Source organism: Haliotis asinina, chromosome 2 (genome assembly GCF_037392515.1).
Source record: "Haliotis asinina isolate JCU_RB_2024 chromosome 2, JCU_Hal_asi_v2, whole genome shotgun sequence".
NCBI lineage: Eukaryota > Metazoa > Mollusca > Gastropoda > Lepetellida > Haliotidae > Haliotis > Haliotis asinina.
This window is the reverse complement of record NC_090281.1, coordinates 32,081,768-32,098,888: the sequence shown is the minus strand read 5'-3', so window position 1 is coordinate 32,098,888 and position 17,121 is coordinate 32,081,768. Positions and strand designations below refer to the sequence as shown.

The 17,121-nt window shown below is 41.7% G+C and overlaps 1 protein-coding gene across 1 annotated transcript; it reads left to right on the top strand.

Moving 5' to 3' along the window:
- Nucleotides 1-1,748: 1,748 nt before the first annotated feature.
- Nucleotides 1,749-15,661, top strand: LOC137273607 (endoplasmic reticulum chaperone BiP-like). The gene is made up of 8 exons (XM_067806367.1): nt 1,749-1,833; nt 5,234-5,595; nt 8,073-8,304; nt 9,629-9,876; nt 10,230-10,384; nt 11,022-11,257; nt 12,922-13,071; nt 13,815-15,661. The coding sequence occupies exons 2-8, from the start codon at nt 5,462-5,464 to the stop codon at nt 14,649-14,651; spliced, it is 1,992 nt and encodes a 663-aa protein (XP_067662468.1). The 5' UTR covers nt 1,749-1,833; nt 5,234-5,461; the 3' UTR covers nt 14,652-15,661.
- Nucleotides 15,662-17,121: the final 1,460 nt, after the last annotated feature.

The following is a 17,121-nucleotide window of genomic DNA, read 5'->3' as shown; positions in this document are numbered from 1 at the left end:
ACTGGGAACAGATGACATGTGTCAATCAAGTCCGCATGCCTGACCACCCGATCTCGTTAGTCGCCTCTTACGACAAGCACAGTCGCCTTTTATGGCAAGCATGGGTTGCTGAAGGCCTATTCTACTCCGGATCTTCACGGGTCAGACCAGCAAGTACCATATTTTAATGTCTTTTGGAATGACGTAGCCGGGGATCAAACCCGCAACCTTCCGCTCTTCAGGTGGAAGCTCTAACCACTACACCTCGGAGGAGGTCGTTTCTGTCTGAAGACAATGACAGAGGTCTGTGACGATTAAGTTGTTCTGTGGTGTCGTGAAGTTCATCGTGACAAAACACTGGTTCCCTCAGATGACTGTGTGGGGGCAGATTGTCGGTGGAGAATACCAAAAGAAGACCGATGATTGATGTGTCTTAGATAAATGCGGGATACGAACCCGGTGCTAACTGATCATACGTTGCATTGCCTTAAATTGAACCTTTAAACTTAAATTCAACCTGAATTCATTCGGCTCTTGAAACTCCACTGGTGAAGACGAATGAAGATGGTAGAGAAGGAGAATGGTGTGCGACGGATTAGTATGGGATTCGTTCCCAGCCCATACGAATCATGTAAATCGTACAAAAAGCGTTGCCTCACATTAAACCTTACGCCCCCCGTGACCCCACTCCCCTGGGCTTATTCTCTCCCAGCTCAATTGATGAGGATGTAGAGGACAGAGCGATGGTATTTCAGATGATGAAATGGTGCATGGGTTACATGAATAATGGTTGAATACGGGATTCGAACCCAGCTCCAACGACATACGCGGAACTGAGTTAAGGCGTGCCTTAAATCAAACCTTTAATCCACCCATGGCTTGCAAACATGGACCTCGAACTCCATGATAAAGATGGAGAGTGATAATTGAGTGAGAGAGTAAGTGAGTGAGAGAGTATGGTTTTACGTCACTTTCAACTATTATACACCAATACTACGTTGTGTGGTGGTAGTGGGGAGGGAGGGATGTGGTGGGGTGTAATGGGGAAGGGAAGCGTCAATATGTGGGGGCTTCGTCCATTGTACCCATGTGCTTAATCGAACCCGTGTTTTCAGAGGACACTTCAACCAGCAGGCAACCACATCGCCTCGATCAGGATGACGATTTTAATTCATGATCAAATGATCAAACTGTGCTTGCAGAAATGGAGATAATGATCATAAAAAAATAACAATGATTTCAGATGATGATGATGATGGTGGTGGTGGTGGTGATGGTGGTGGTGGTGGTGGTGATGATGATGATGATGATGATGATGATGAAGATGAAGATGAAGATGAAGATGAAGATGAAGATGAAGATGAAGATGGTGATGAAGATGGTGGGGGTGGGGGTGGTGAAGACGAAGCTGGTGATGATGAAACTGAAGCGAAATATTAGTTTAATATCACACTCCCATTTAAATATTCTGACAGACTAGCTAAATGCACAAATACAAGTATCATCTACACCTTTTCTCGAAACTTGTATCTTATTCCGTTCCCGATCAATTTCAAGTCTATGAAACGACATTCATTATAGCTCGGTAAACGGTCGCGCTCACAGCTGGAGATCCGTACATCGATTTCAATTTGTGTACATGATCACTACCGTATAGACTGAGCTGTATGTAAGTTCATTCTCAATGAGTTGTAATTTGAATGCGACATATGGTGTCAACAGCTAAATTAGTGGAAGAAATACCGCCGGCAAGTGTAATGCATAGGGCCACGTATGAGCAGGTGCGTGTGTAGTTACACTTACAGCGTGCCGGTAGACTCTCACGTGAAGTATTCTGTAAGCTTGATTTAAAAGGTAAGTAGCATTATGTGGAATTTCCAGAGAAAACATGATAATGTAATCTAACCTCTATTTTTGAGTCATTAAACTCTGATCTTTAACGTTCACTAATTTATGTATAGTACATTTGACGAGTGTGATTGATGTATCACTTTAACGTTGGATACGCATATAACAGTATAATATATACTACCGTTAATGTGTTATTCGTGTGTAACTTTATTGTCAGACATTCCATGGATGATACCGTTAACATGCAGATGAAGTGTACGTTTAATGTTAAACGTTTAGTATGTTATACTGTTAACATGGGGTTGATGTGAAACTTTAATTTTAAATACCTAAACCGTTAACATGTTATTGTTGTCTACCTTTGACTTTAAAAGATTGAGGTATAATGCCGTTAACACACAGTTGATCATTCTCTCCTCACACACAGTCATATCTTCCTACCAAGGTAATTGATTCAAATTGTTCTCAAGGCATATTTATACTTATCTAATGATGGTTTTAGGCATGACGTGTATTTCTTTTTAGAAAATAGAGACAGAACGATATTTAGAAGCGGTGTCCAGTTCAGTTTACAAAGTTCCTCTATCCAAAATAGATTTTGAAAGTGGGTGTATTTGAATCTGTTAAGGAGTATCAGCCAGCCCTCATGTTTAAAAATATTCAGTGCTGGGGATCTATAATTCTACACGGAATTCTCACGGTGAGACAATTAATAAATCACAGGTTGTTTGGGTGTACCAACATTCTCACCTTAGATCCTCACGCAGAGACAATAAATCACAGGTTGTTTGATGTACCAACATTCTCACCTTAGATCCCAACGGTGACACAGGTTGTTTGGGACACCAACATACATTCTCACCAAAACTTGTGTGTGTGTGTGCATCATGATATTCTCCGTACCTGCAAACGCGGCATTATTTTGCCCGCGTCCACGAGCACTTTACCGTTATTAAAGATATCGGGCATAAGAAAAAGTAAACCACTACTTACTAAACTGAAGACATCCTCACTAACCTAGGGTGTAATACATTCGTATAAATGTTGGGATGTTTAGAATTCCCAGTCGTTGAGAAATGTGACGAACAAGTATTGTTAGATACCCTAAGATGTAGATTTTATAACCGCTTCAACTATTTCATATTCCAGTGGAAATGAAACGTTTTCTGAATCAGCTGTGTTTATTCCGATCTTGTTTAAACGCTGCAGACATCAATATTCCAGTTATATCCAGTGGTCAATCGCATGAACATCTATACCTATATAATTGCTGTGATTTGGAGCATATTAGATATTAGCAAGTTAGATATATACAGTGGTTCTGTTATTAATGCTAGAAAAATAGGGGTAGTGGTAGAAAATAACACAAACAGTGCAAAGAAATACATCGTACATGCTTTCATATTTTCATCTAAATTGAAAACCGGATATTCGTGCTCTAAGAATGAAATGCTTAGATTACTAAATGTAATAATAACCACATAAACACTTATCACAATATATGTTTAAATTTTACTAAGATAAAGACTTTTCCCATATCACAAATCGCGCATTAGTACAAAACAATATGCATATGTGTGCATTCAAAAATTAATATCTAAGAAAATTAAAATATGGGTCATTGCTTTAAGAATGCGATTAGAATGGATCGATACACCCGAAGGGAGGAAAAGATTTAAACTTACATGCACAAACTACATTTGATATATAAAATGGAAATGTGACAATTAAGGATGCTTAATGTAAATATTTGGAAAAATACATCATAAAATTCATGACAATTTTTTGACGAAACCAGAACGCATGACTGTTCAATGTCATAGTTAATGGACCATTGTCACATGTAGACATGAAATTTCACCAGACTGTCGTCATTTGGCGCTAAGGGCTACGTGTCAGTCAGATACTATATTCTCTTCAACTGTCGATAGCCAATTAAACAACGTCTGGGAGACTACTTTAACCAGTCAGCTAAGGCCACGCGTAGAAACAGCTAGCTATATTTATAGCTGTTATATTCTTGAAAGTACACCTGTGATATCAGCTCCTCCCTGACGTGAATACGCCCAAGCTGATGCCGCACGATCGAACAATTCCCAGCTTGGATATGCTGAAGCTATTTTGTAACAATGTTTTCGTTTCATTCATCACGCCCGTGAGCTATTTTAAACTCGCTATTTCATTGGCTGATGGAATCAATACTACGATAAGAAGGATCGTGTCGGAAACGGAACGAATACTTGTGATGGAAATAAAGTTTGAAAATGAGAATTCTTTTCAATGGGTTGTAAAAAGGTTATGGCATACTGGTATAGAGATTGAAGAGAGATGTGGGTGGTGCTTAGTTTAAATAGTTGAAAAGGCTGTAACAGTAATTATAATATATTAGTATAGCCAGAGACCATATATTATATGGTCTCTGGTATAGCATAGTGTAGTGTAATGTATTATAACCACTCGCTAACAACTAGTTTCTGAAATGAACATATTTTACAGAAAAAAAGGTTCATAGTCGAAAAAAATAATATATTGAAATGGAGCCCTGAGACTTCATTTTCTGAAGGTAAGAAATCTAGACTTGCCACATTTTCTAGACTTGCGTGGGCTTTCTTGGATATATTTGCTTCAATGTCTGTACGGCAGAATACTCAACACAGAGTAAATGTAGCCACTTACTTTAGTCAACTGTTGTACATTCTTAAGAATGCGTCACACCAAAACGCAACCGTTCACATGTACCATATTTGCTTTTTAGCAATTTGATGCATAATCCACGTGCAGTTCATCTGCTTAAAGTTTGCTGTTGGTCCTCCGAAGTTAGTGGAGTTATTCAAGCGTAAACGTAACGTTAAGTGAGTGCCTGAATAAAACGTCTGATAGGTAGTATATAATAGTAGCGCCTGGGTTTGGTTCAACGCCGCTTCTTTCAAGGCGATGTCAGTGCCGGTCACGGAGTAGTAGCGACAACAACAGCAGCAGCAGGAGCAACAACAACAGCAGCAGTAGTAGTAGACTAACAGCAATAGTCTCTGAAATGAGCATATTTTACTGAAAAAAGTCCATTGTGAAAAAAAATATATATTGAAATGGAGCCCTGAGACTTTCTTCATTTTCAGAAAAATGAAGCTATGGAAATCTAGACTTGCCACATTTTCTAGACTTGCGTGGGCTTTCTTGGATATATATACTTCAGGATCTGTACGACAGACTACAGTAGTAGTGATGGTGTTGGTAGTGGCGATGTAGCATTAGCGTTAGTAGGGGTAGTTGTAGGAGTGGCTTCTGTAATGTGTGGAGCAGTAGATATATGCTTTAGCAATATATATTAACATTTTCTACATTAATAAGCTTTCATTGATGTATTACATGCTCATGTTAATCGCCAAATTTGATTCTTGTACAGACCATCAAGCACAGACAACCGACAGGGTGATACATGGTGTCACGTACATCACTGCTACACAGTGTGTGACACAGCAAACAGCAAACTGTGTGACCAAGCAGGTCACATACAGCAGAATTGTACCCTGCGTCACGTCCAACCAAGGAATCAGATAAATTGTGTTATCTAGGCTAACACACGCCCATTGTGACGGCACAAATCAAACCGTACCACCGTACACACAAAAACATGAGGACGATACCAGCCTACGTCATCGTGTTGCTCGTGGCAACATGTAGGAACGCCCAATCGGAGGACAATGAACCGAAAGTTGAGAACTTCGGAACTGTGATCGGAATAGATCTTGGTACAACCTACTCCTGGTCAGTACATCAGTGGCATTTTGCATTTAATACGTATTTACATTCGTGGTGTGTTATATATGTAGGTGGCTCCGTGGTTAAAGCGTTCGCTCGACACGCCTAAAACGCGAGTTCGATTCCCTCTTAGTGTGTGAGGTTTTGCTCCGCTTATAGCATTATTCCAGCAAGATGGTGGACATCAAAAAGGGGCATCGGTATTAGCAGCAGTACCAGAAGTAACGGTATAGGTAGTGGTAGTAGTGGTAGTAGTAGTGGTAGTGGTGGCGAGGGCGAGGGCGAGGGCGAGGGCGAGGGCGAGGGCGAGGGCGAGCGCGAGGGCGGTGGCAGTGGCAATGGTAGCAGTGGTAGCGGTAGCGAAGGTGGTAATGGTAGTGGCAGTGGTAGTGGTAGTGGTAGTCGTAGTGGTAGTGGCAGTGGTAGTGGCAGTGGTAGTGGTAGTGGTAGTGGTATTGGTGGCAGTGGCGGCAGTGGCAGTGGCATCGGTAGTGGTGGTAGTGGTGGTAGTGGCAGTGGCAGTGGTGGCAGTGGCAGTGGTGACAGTGGCAGTGGTAGTGGTATGGTAGTGGTAGTGGTAGTGGTAGTGGTAGTGGTAGTGGTAGTGGTAGTGGTAGTGGTGGCAGTGGTAGTGGTAGTGGTAGTGGCAGTGGTAGTGGTAGTGGTAGTGGTGGCAGTGGTAGTGGTAGTGGCAGTGGCAGTGGTGGCAGTGGCAGTGGCAGTGGTAGTGGTAGTGGTAGTGGTAGTGGTGGCAGTGGCAGTGGCAGTGGCAGTGGCAGTGGCAGTGGCAGTGGTAGTGGCAGTGGCAGTGGTGGTAGTGGTAGTGGCAGTGGTGGCAGTGGCAGTGGCAGTGGCAGTGGTAGTGGTAGTGGCAGTGGTGGCAGTGGTAGTGGCAGTGGTAGTGGTGGCAGTGGCAGTGGCAGTGGTAGTGGCAGTGGTGGCAGTGGCAGTGGCAATAGTAGTGGTGGTAGTGGTAGTGGCAGTGGTGGCAGTGGCAGTGGCAGTGGCAGTGGCAGTGGTGGCAGTGGCAGTGGTGGCAGTGGTAGTGGCAGTGGTAGTGGTGGCAGTGGCAGTGGCAGTGGTAGTGGTAGTGGTAGTGGCAGTGGTGGTAGTGGTAGTGGTAGTGGCAGTGGTGGCAGTGGCAGTGGCAGTGGCAGTGGCAGTGGCAGTGGTAGTGGTAGTGGCAGTGGTGGTAGTGGTAGTCGTAGTGGTAGTGGCAGTGGCAGTGGTGGCAGTGGTAGTGGTAGTGGTAATGGTAGTGGTAGTGGCAGTGGCAGTGGTGGCAGTGGCAGTGGCAGTGGCAGTGGCAGTGGCAGTGACAGTGGCAGTGGTAGTGGTAGTGGTAGTGGCAGTGGCAGTGGCAGTGGCAGTGGCAGTGGTGGCAGTGGCAGTGGCAGTGGTGGCATTGGTAGTGGTAGTGGCAGTGGCAGTGGCATTGGTAGTGGTAGTGGTAGTGGTAGTGGCAGTGGCTGTGGTAGTGGTAGTGGCAGTGGCAGTGGCAGTGGCAGTGGCAGTGGCAGTGGCAGTGGCAGTGGCAGTGGCAGTGGTAGTTGCAGTGGTAGTGGTGGCAGTGGCAGTGGTAGTGGTGGCAGTGGCAGTGGTAGTAGAAATAGTGTTACGAACAGTAGCAGTACTCGTCGTAGCAGCAGCAGTAGCAGCAGCAGTAGCAGCAGCAGTAGCATCATCATCATCATCATCAGCAGCAGCAGCAGCAGTAGTAGTAGTAGTAGTAGTAGTAAAGAAGCATCGGCCAAACTCACTTATACACCTTTATGCTTCGATGTTGATTGACATTGTTTACTCCTTAACGTCCCTGTCTGGCACACGGCAAAACAGGGTACAACGAGGACTGTCAGCTCTGACTCAGTATAATGTGAGTCGGGCATTCATGCCTAACTGTAGTGTGGTTTCTCAGTTTGCTGGCACTAAAAGCAGCTACTCGTACACATCCATTTACATCGTCATATGAGCTAAATATCAGTAAAAAACGTACGACGTTGGACCCCATTTCTTCCCACCTGTCCTCCATGTGTATCCTGTCGCCATGTAGCTGGAACAGTGCTGATGCGGTGTATAAGTAACCTCACTCACTCACTTAACCTGTGTCCAGTAGGACTAACAATATACTCTCAATATATATATGTCAACATCGATAATAGTTATATGCCGAGTAGAAAGGCCTGTAAACAACACAGAAGACGATGTCCAGCTTCGTCCCAGTTAGGGCGTTGGACTAGTCGAGTGCTTAAAACGTCCGCTCGTCACACCGAAGACCCTGCTCGATTCTCCATAAGCGTACAATGTGTAAAGCACATTTCTGGTGTCCTTCGCCGTGATATTGCAGGAATACTGCTAAAAGCGGCGTAAAACAAATACTCACTCACTCGTCCAAGGTGGGAAGATTGTACAGGTTTGGATTTATACAAAAACATTTATGCTTTGGGGTGATACGGAGTTTATAGTAACGTTGTTTCATGTTTCAGCGTGGGGGTATACCGGAGAGGCCGTGTGGAGATCATCCCCAACGAACAGGGGAACAGAATCACCCCCTCCTACGTAGCGTTCACGCCGGATGGGGAGAGGTTGATCGGAGACGCCGCTAAAAACCAACTGACCACAAACCCCGAAAACACCATCTTTGACGTCAAGCGTTTGATTGGTCGTCCCTGGGATGATAAGTCTGTGCAGCATGACATACAATATTACCCTTTTAAGGTGATTAATTCATCATTGATTGATTGATTGATGCCATACTCACCAATATCCCAGCTATACGGTGTCGGTATGTAAATAATCCATTCTACACCAGACAATCCAGTGATCAACCGCATGACAATCGATCTACGCTTAGAAACGTCTACTCTGGGATATTTGTGCAATTTTTCAGGGTAAAGATTGTTTGAAGGTATTGTCAGGAAGTTGTTTTGTGATGAAGAGAGGCGGTTTAACGGATTGTCATGCGTGAACTACGGAGGTTTTCACTTTCTTATTGATATGGTTATTTGAATATTTATCAAGGTTTGGTTTGGTCGTTTATTTATATTATCAGGTGGAAGACTTATTCATCACGTAATATGTCATTAATACAGGTTAATGTTTTGTCAAAGAAGAATACATGTTTATTCACCAGGTAATAAACATGAGATTAAGGGAACGGTTTCATCAAAGAAGAATACATGTTTATTCACCAGGTAATAAACATGAGATTAAGGGAACGGTTTCATCAAAGAAGAATACATGTTTATTCACCAGGTAATAAACATGAGATTAAGGGAACGGTTTCATCAAAGAAGAATACATGTTTATTCACCAGGTAATAAACATGAGATTAAGGGAACGGTTTCATCAAAGAAGAATACATGTTTATTCACCAGGTAATAAACATGAGATTAAGGGAACGGTTTCATCAAAGAAGAATACATGTTTATTCACCAGGTAATAAACATGAGATTAAGGGAACGGTTTCATCAAAGAAGAATACATGTTTATTCACCAGGTAATAAACATGAGATTAAGGGAACGGTTTCATCAAAGAAGAATACATGTTTATTCACCAGGTAATAAACATGAGATTAAGGGAACGGTTTCATCAAAGAAGAATACATGTTTATTCACCAGGTAATAAACATGAGATTAAGGGAACGGTTTCATCAAAGAAGAATACATGTTTATTCACCAGGTAATAAACATGAGATTAAGGGAACGGTTTCATCAAAGAAGAATACATGTTTATTCACCAGGTAATAAACATGAGATTAAGGGAACGGTTTCATCAAAGAAGAATACATGTTTATTCACCAGGTAATAAACATGAGATTAAGGGAACGGTTTCATCAAAGAAGAATACATGTTTATTCACCAGGTAATAAACATGAGATTAAGGGAACGGTTTCATCAAAGAAGAATACATGTTTATGCACCAGGTAATACACAAGAAATTCATATAACAGTTTAATCCAAGAATACATGTTTATCCAGCAGGTAATACTCAAGAAATTCATGTAACAGTTTAATCCAAGAATACATGTTTATCTCCCAGGTAATAAACAAGGAAAACAAACCGTACGTCAAGGTTAGAGTTGGGTCCGAGGACAAGGTATTTGCTCCCGAGGAGATCTCGGCGATGGTGTTGTCAAAGATGAAGGAGATAGCAGAGACGTACCTGGGCAAGAACATCACCCACGCTGTCGTGACTGTCCCTGCCTACTTCAACGACGCCCAAAGGAGAGCCACTAAAGATGCCGGCACCATCGCTGGGCTGACTGTCCTCCGTCTGATTAACGAGCCGTAAGTGAAACGTTTTCACATTGAGTTCGGTTTCACGCAGCACTCAGCAATATTATCAGTGAAAAATCGAGTCTGGACCAGGCAATCCAGTGATCAACAGCATGAGCATCGACCTACGAAGCTGGAATACAGTGACATGTGGGTCAACCAAGTCAGCGAGCCTGACCACCCGATCCCGTTAGTCGCTTCGTACGACAAGCATGGGTTACTGGAGATCAATTCTAACCCGGATCTTCACTGCACAAAGCCGTCTCTTAACTGTCCAGGTGCTGCTGCTGATATTGCTGTTGTTGCTGCTACCGCCGATGTGGCTGATGATTAGTCAATGCTAACAAAAATATTCCATGTTTCAGAACTGCTGCTTCTATAGCGTATGGCCTAGACAAGTCTGACGGTGAAAAGAACATTCTGGTGTTCGACTTGGGAGGGGGAACGTTTGACGTATCAATCCTTACAATTGACCACGGCGTGTTTGAGGTGGTGGCCACCAATGGCGACACACATCTAGGTAAATGACATTGAATTAAATATATTTCATGTCAGAGATGATGTCATGACAAAATGATGCTATTCATACCACACTTCCGATTTCTACAATCTCATCAAAGCTAAATTTTAGATTTCAGTCCACTGGGCTGTTATACTAATTAAAATATAACTTTGAGCACATAACGTTGGCTCTATATGTGGCTACATCTATTACTGAGGGACCGAGGATTGGCCGAATGGTAGAATTGACAGATCGTCTCGCTTAATAGCCGGGATCTGTTCACAACAATATGGGTACAGTTTGCGAGGGACAATTCTGGTGCCCCCTCCGTGATAGTGATTGAATATTGTCAAAAGCGGTGTGACATCATATTCATGACTCCACCACCCACCCCGACATACACAAAACAAAAAGATACAACAACAACAACAACAAACAAAAACAAAACAAAACAAACAAACAAACAAACCAAAAAAAAAACCCCACCAAAACAAACAGACACAACAACAAACAAAAAAACCCAAAAAAACAATCAAACAAAAACAAAACAAAAAAATCAACAAACAAAACAAACAAACTCAAAAGAACAAAAACGAAACAAAGGAAAACATCAACAATTAACACACAAAAAAGTCATCCATCGATGTTATTATAGGTGGCGAGGACTTCGACCAGAGAGTGATGGAATTTTTCATTAAGCTGTACAAGAAGAAGACCAAACGAGACCTACGGGAGGACAGCAGGGCCATCCAGAAACTGCGTCGTGAGGTAGAGAAGGCGAAGAGAGCCCTCTCTTCCCAGCATCAGACTCGGGTGGAGATCGAGTCTCTGATAGGCGGGCAAGATTTCTCTGAAGTCCTCACTAGAGCTAAACTGGAGGAACTGAACATGGTGAGACTTCGAGTGATAGAATTACAGTAGATGTTTCTAGATCATATACAAACCGAGATTATTATACTGGTGCTAGTTTATATATGAACAGAGGTTTTCATACTGGAACTTTGATCATATACTAGGACTATAACACAGTGCTAGGCCACATACAAGCAGAGATTATCGTACTTATGCTTGACCATATCCGGGGACTAGAAGGCACAGACATTATTATTCTGATAGTGATTCTCTCATATACACAGAGATTATTATGCAGGTGCTATGTCATACACACAGAGACTATTATGTTGGTGCTAGGTCACATATACACTGAGACTATTATTTTGATGATGGGTCATATATCCGGAGATGATTAAACTGGGGCTAAGATTATCATACTTGTGCTAGGTTATGTACACACAGAGATTATCATACTTGTGCTAGGTCTTGTACACACAGAGATTATCATACTTGTGCTAGTTTATGTACACACAGAGATTATCATACTTGTGCTAGGTTATGTACACACAGAGATTATCATACTTGTGCTAGGTCTTGTACACACAGAGATTATCATACTTGTGCTAGTTTATGTACACACAGAGATTATCATACTTGTGCTAGGTCTTGTACACACAGAGATTATCATACTTGTGCTAGGTTATGTACACACAGAGATTATCATACTTGTGCTAGGTCTTGTACACACAGAGATTATCATACTTGTGCTAGTTTATGTACACACAGAGATTATCATACTTGTGCTAGGTTATGTACACACAGAGATTATCATACTTGTGCTAGGTCTTGTACACACAGAGATTATCATACTTGTGCTAGTTTATGTACACACAGAGATTATCATACTTGTGCTAGGTTATGTACACACAGAGATTATCATACTTGTGCTAGGTCTTGTACACACAGAGATTATCATACTTGTGCTAGTTTGTGTACACACAGAGATTATCATACTTGTGCTAGGTCTTGTACACACAGAGATTATCATACTTGTGCTAGGTTATGTACACACAGAGATTATCATACTTGTGCTAGGTTATGTACACACAGAGATTATTATTATTATGTTTAGATGCTGGGCCATATACACACAGGGATTATTATACTTATTATACTGGTTCTAGGTCATATACACACAAATATTATTATGCTGGTGTTAGATGATATACACACAGATTATTATACTGATGCTAGGTCATATACACACACAGATTACTATACTTTTGCTAGGCCATATACGGGAGACTATTACACAGCGGAGTGTCATATGCAACTCGCACGGTTATTCAGAGATTATGACACTGTTACTGTGACTATGATACTGTGTTGGGTTATATATCGAGGGATTATTTCACCGTGTTAGATCATATAGAGGAAGTATTGCAACGTGTTGGGGCATATACAGGTATTATTACACTAGTGCTAGTTCATATATGGGGATTATGAGACTATGATGGGTTATGTGAAAAGATTATTTCACTGTAATGCATGGATTATTACACTGGTACTAGATCATGACTATGGATTTCGAGACTGTGCTGGGTTATGTAAACACATTATTTAACTGTGTTGGTCCTAGACAGGGATCTCCACAATGGTGTTACATCAAACATAGGGATTAATACCCTGTTGCTAATGCCATTCTTGTGTATTTGGACCAGGATCTGTTTAAATCGACTCTGAAACCCGTGAGGTCTGCTCTGGACGATGGGAGTCTGAAGGCGGCGGACATCCAGGACATCGTTCTGGTCGGCGGCTCCACCAGGATTCCAAAGATTCAGCAGCTCGTAAAGGAGTTCTTTAGTGGAAAGGTGAGTTCCATTCATACACCTTAGGAGTGACCATGAGTATGACTGACCAAACACTCCTTGACATGTTGAGGTAGTCTTGGTTGTTTGGTCGTTCCATATTCCCGCTAGATGACGATAGTCTGTAAATAATCATGTCTGAACCGAACAATGCAGTGATCAATAGCACGAGCATCGATATACACAAGTGGGACGCGATGACATGTGTCGACCATGACAGCACGCCTGATTACCCGATCCCGTTACGATCTTGACACAAATGGCGGACGATAGAAAGGACGATAAGGCCACATAAAGTGTGTGTGGTCAAAGCAAGCCCTCTCATTGGTCAATCACTGTGGTCAAACTTCGAATCGGCTGAAAAGTAGGTCATTGTCTGAACAGGTTAATGAGGGGCGGTGAGGTAGCCTAGTGGTTAACGTGTCACGCCGAAGACCCAGGTTCGATTCCTCACATGGGTACAATGTGTAAAGCCCATTTCTGCTGTTCCGCGTCGTGATATTGCTGGAATATTGCTCAAGGAACCGTAAAACCCAAGTCACTCACTAACTAAAAATATGGACTGACAGAGGCATTTGCCTTTAATTTTTGAATTGTTACTTTTGGTAATAATCAACAAACCATAGGCACATTACCATTGCACTTTTCATGATCACAGCACACTTCCAGTTGGTACAACAACTATTATCAGTAGATAAATGTATCAAACAGACACCCTCTGACATCTAAAAAATCTTGTATTCCAGGAACCAATAAGAGGTATCAACCCAGATGAGGCTATAGCTTACGGGGCCGCTGTTCAGGGAGGAGTTCTTGGTACTGATGAGAACAGCAAAACTCCGGACTTGCTCATCCTTGACGTCAATTCCCTGAGTCTCGGCATCGAGACCATTGGGGGAGTCATGTCAAAGATCATCAGTCGAAACACAGCCATCCCCACCAAGAAGACACAGCAGTTCACAACAACCGAGGACGACCAGGATGTGATGGAGATCCTTGTGTTTGAAGGCGAGAGAGCCATGACGAAGGACAACCATATCCTCGGAAAGTTTGAACTCAAAGGAATTCCTCCAGCGGCCAGAGGGGACCCTCAGATCGACGTTACCTTTGAGATAGACGTGAATGGTATATTGACGGTCACGGCAGAGGACATTGGAACGGGAAACAAGAATAATATTGTTATTCAGAACGACGAAAATAGGCTGTCGCCAGAAGATATGGAGCAAATGATTCGCGATGCTGAGGAGTTTGCTGAAGAGGACAAGAGAGTGAAGGAGAGGACTGACGCAAGAAATGATCTTGATAATTACGTGTATTCTTTAAGAAACCAAATCAACGACAAAAGTAAACTTGGAGGCAAACTAGGTACTGGAGAGAAATCGACGATCGAGATAGCTGTAGCCGACACTATTAAATGGATGGATAGTCACGTTGATGCCTCAGCTGAAGACTGTCAAAAGAAGAAGGCAGAGCTGGAGGATGTCGTCAGACCCATCACGAGTAAACTCTACGAAGCAGCCGGAGAAGAAGAGCCTGAAGAAGAGAAAGAAGATAAGTCTTCCCACCCTCACGAAGACTTATAACGGAGTGTTTAGAGTTACCCCCCTTCCACCTTGTTTAACGTCATTCAGATACACTCGTGTCTCTCTGTTCACGGATATCCACGAGTTTTTACGAATGATGTTGGATAATGGTGGTGCATTTTAGAGTTAGTTCCCTTTAGCTGAATGATGCGGCATGATATGTACCTTTAATTTGAATGTCACGGTACGTTACTTAAATGTCTTAAATTGTGTTCAAATGGCTCCATACTTTACTCAGATATCAAGACAAAGGCAAAGATATTTTCATTGTGTAAGTGAATCTTAAACATATGGAGTTACCTGCTTGTTTGCAATGAAGATCATTTACATCTTTCAGTAACATTTAAGTGTGTAAGTCAGAAAGGAGAAATTCAACTTCTGTAGAAAAGGTAATCATATTACAGGATTTGACATCCACAAATTTCCTATCAAAGTCCGTAACGAGTGATTAAGATCTCATGAATGTGTAATTAAAGAGGCTGAAATTACCGAAGACAAATTCATGCACTTTCTTGACAAATTACAAATTTCATGATCATTATTAAGAGTGTCTGATAAGAAACCAACCATTTCGTTCCATTCTGTAGCATTCGTGACGAAAATATATACATACACTCATGAAACATTATGTCATGGAATGAATGGGTTGAATGTTTACTGAGGCTGGCAAAAATGGTTGAATGTTTACTGAGGCTGGCAAAAATGATCGATAATTTGAATTGTCATTGATAATAAAAATATTAATGATATGATGTTTGTGTTATCGATAAGGTCATACGTTAACTTTTATGGGCGAAGGTTGACTTTTTATTCGTGGTCAGCTTCTTGTTAGTAATCCATGCAAAACATATCACCGCTTACAAGTGATGTCAAATGTATTCATCTCTATCACACACTGTTTCGGCAATTTTTATAAACTTCCGATAATTATCGATGGGCGACCGATATTTTAATGAACGGTAATGTCTTTTATGCCTATGTCTTGTGGACAATAAACTTTTTTCGCTGTCTACAGAACTGTTACGTCTTGGTCCTCATGCGTGTTTATCTTAGAACATCGGGGGGTGGGAGGGTGGCGGTGGGGTAGGTTGGCCTAGTGGTTAAACACTCACGCGTTCAAAGACACGGGCTCGATTGCACTCATGGGTACAATTTTCGGTGTCACTGGTTGGACAAGATAGACCCGTGAAAGTTCCATGGTAGAATAGGCCTTCAGCAACTCATGCTTACCATAAAAGGCGACTATGCTTGTCGTAAGAGGCGACTAACGGGATCGGATGGTCAGGTGACTTGGTTGACCCATGTCATCGGTTCCCAGTTGCGCAGATCGATGTTTATGCTGTTGATCACTGGATTGTCTGGTCCAGACTCGATTATTTACAGACCGCCGCTCTAATATAACTGAGTGCGGCATAAAACTAAATTCGCGCACTCACTCCAGCAAAACAAAAACAAAACCTACTTCAACATACGGAACGTCACTGTATGAAGAATGGGAAGGTATTTTTTCATATAACACAACCTGTTTTATTTCCCTATCTATGGTTCCGGCATAGAAAACAAACAAACAAACAAAGAAACAAACAAACAAACAAACAAACAACAACAACATTAAAACCAACAAAATACGTTCAAAATAAGAACGACACAAACAGTGTTCTTAAAAGGGTCAGCTTTGCAAACATCCTTCAAAGGTCACATAAAATATACTTAAAAGAGTCGACCGAGTCGGTTTTAATCTACGAAATATAACAAAACTGGCATAAAACGTAACACGTCAAATTAAAGCTCCGTCCAGAGTTATAATACTGTTTAGATTAGGTACGTTACATTATGTGAAACTGCTGTCTAGTATATAACATTCAGCATAACGCACGGCAATTAGACCTTCAAAATATTCAAACTGTGTGTTAGCAAAATGAACCCAACCATAATCTTCTGTTGACAAATCTTTAAAGAAATAATCTAAGTATTACATATTTTAATAGTTTTTATCATACATGTAAACTTTATCCATAAGACGTATTGCCCTTAGAGTGTAAGATTAGATACAGAGCCACTTTAATCACTGTGGTAGAATCGGTTGCGTTCCGAAGGTGTGCCTTCATGATCATGGTTCGAATACTAGTTAGTGATAGCTGGTTTGCCAGCAACGTGTCTGTGTTCGTTCTTTCAAACATAAAACTTTCTGTCTTTTAAGCTGATGCCTAGTGATGCAATAGAGGATGCTAAACGACCTTCCGGGTAATACCATTTTTATTAAACGAGTGAATGATTTGGTATCAAACGAGCGAAAGCTCGTTTCATACTAAATCTTTAATGAGTTTAATAAAAATGGTATTTCACGGAAGCGAGTTTAGTATTCTGTTTATTACTTGTCAACATAACGTGACAGAAACTGCGGGGATATTGCTTACAGTGTGGGGACTCTCGGGTTTCCGCGAGTCATGCAGACTCAAGTAAAATTGCG

What these genes read in the sequence shown, in the direction of transcription:
- LOC137273607 (XM_067806367.1), top strand. Translation starts at nt 5,462, where the DNA reads ATGAGGACGATACCAGCCTACGTCATCGTGTTGCTCGTGGCAACATGT. An exon ending in CTTGGTACAACCTACTCCTG is followed by an intron (nt 5,596 to 8,072) that starts GTCAGTACATCA and finishes TTCATGTTTCAG; the next exon opens with CGTGGGGGTATACCGGAGAG. An exon ending in CAATGGCGACACACATCTAG is followed by an intron (nt 10,385 to 11,021) that starts GTAAATGACATT and finishes ATGTTATTATAG; the next exon opens with GTGGCGAGGACTTCGACCAG.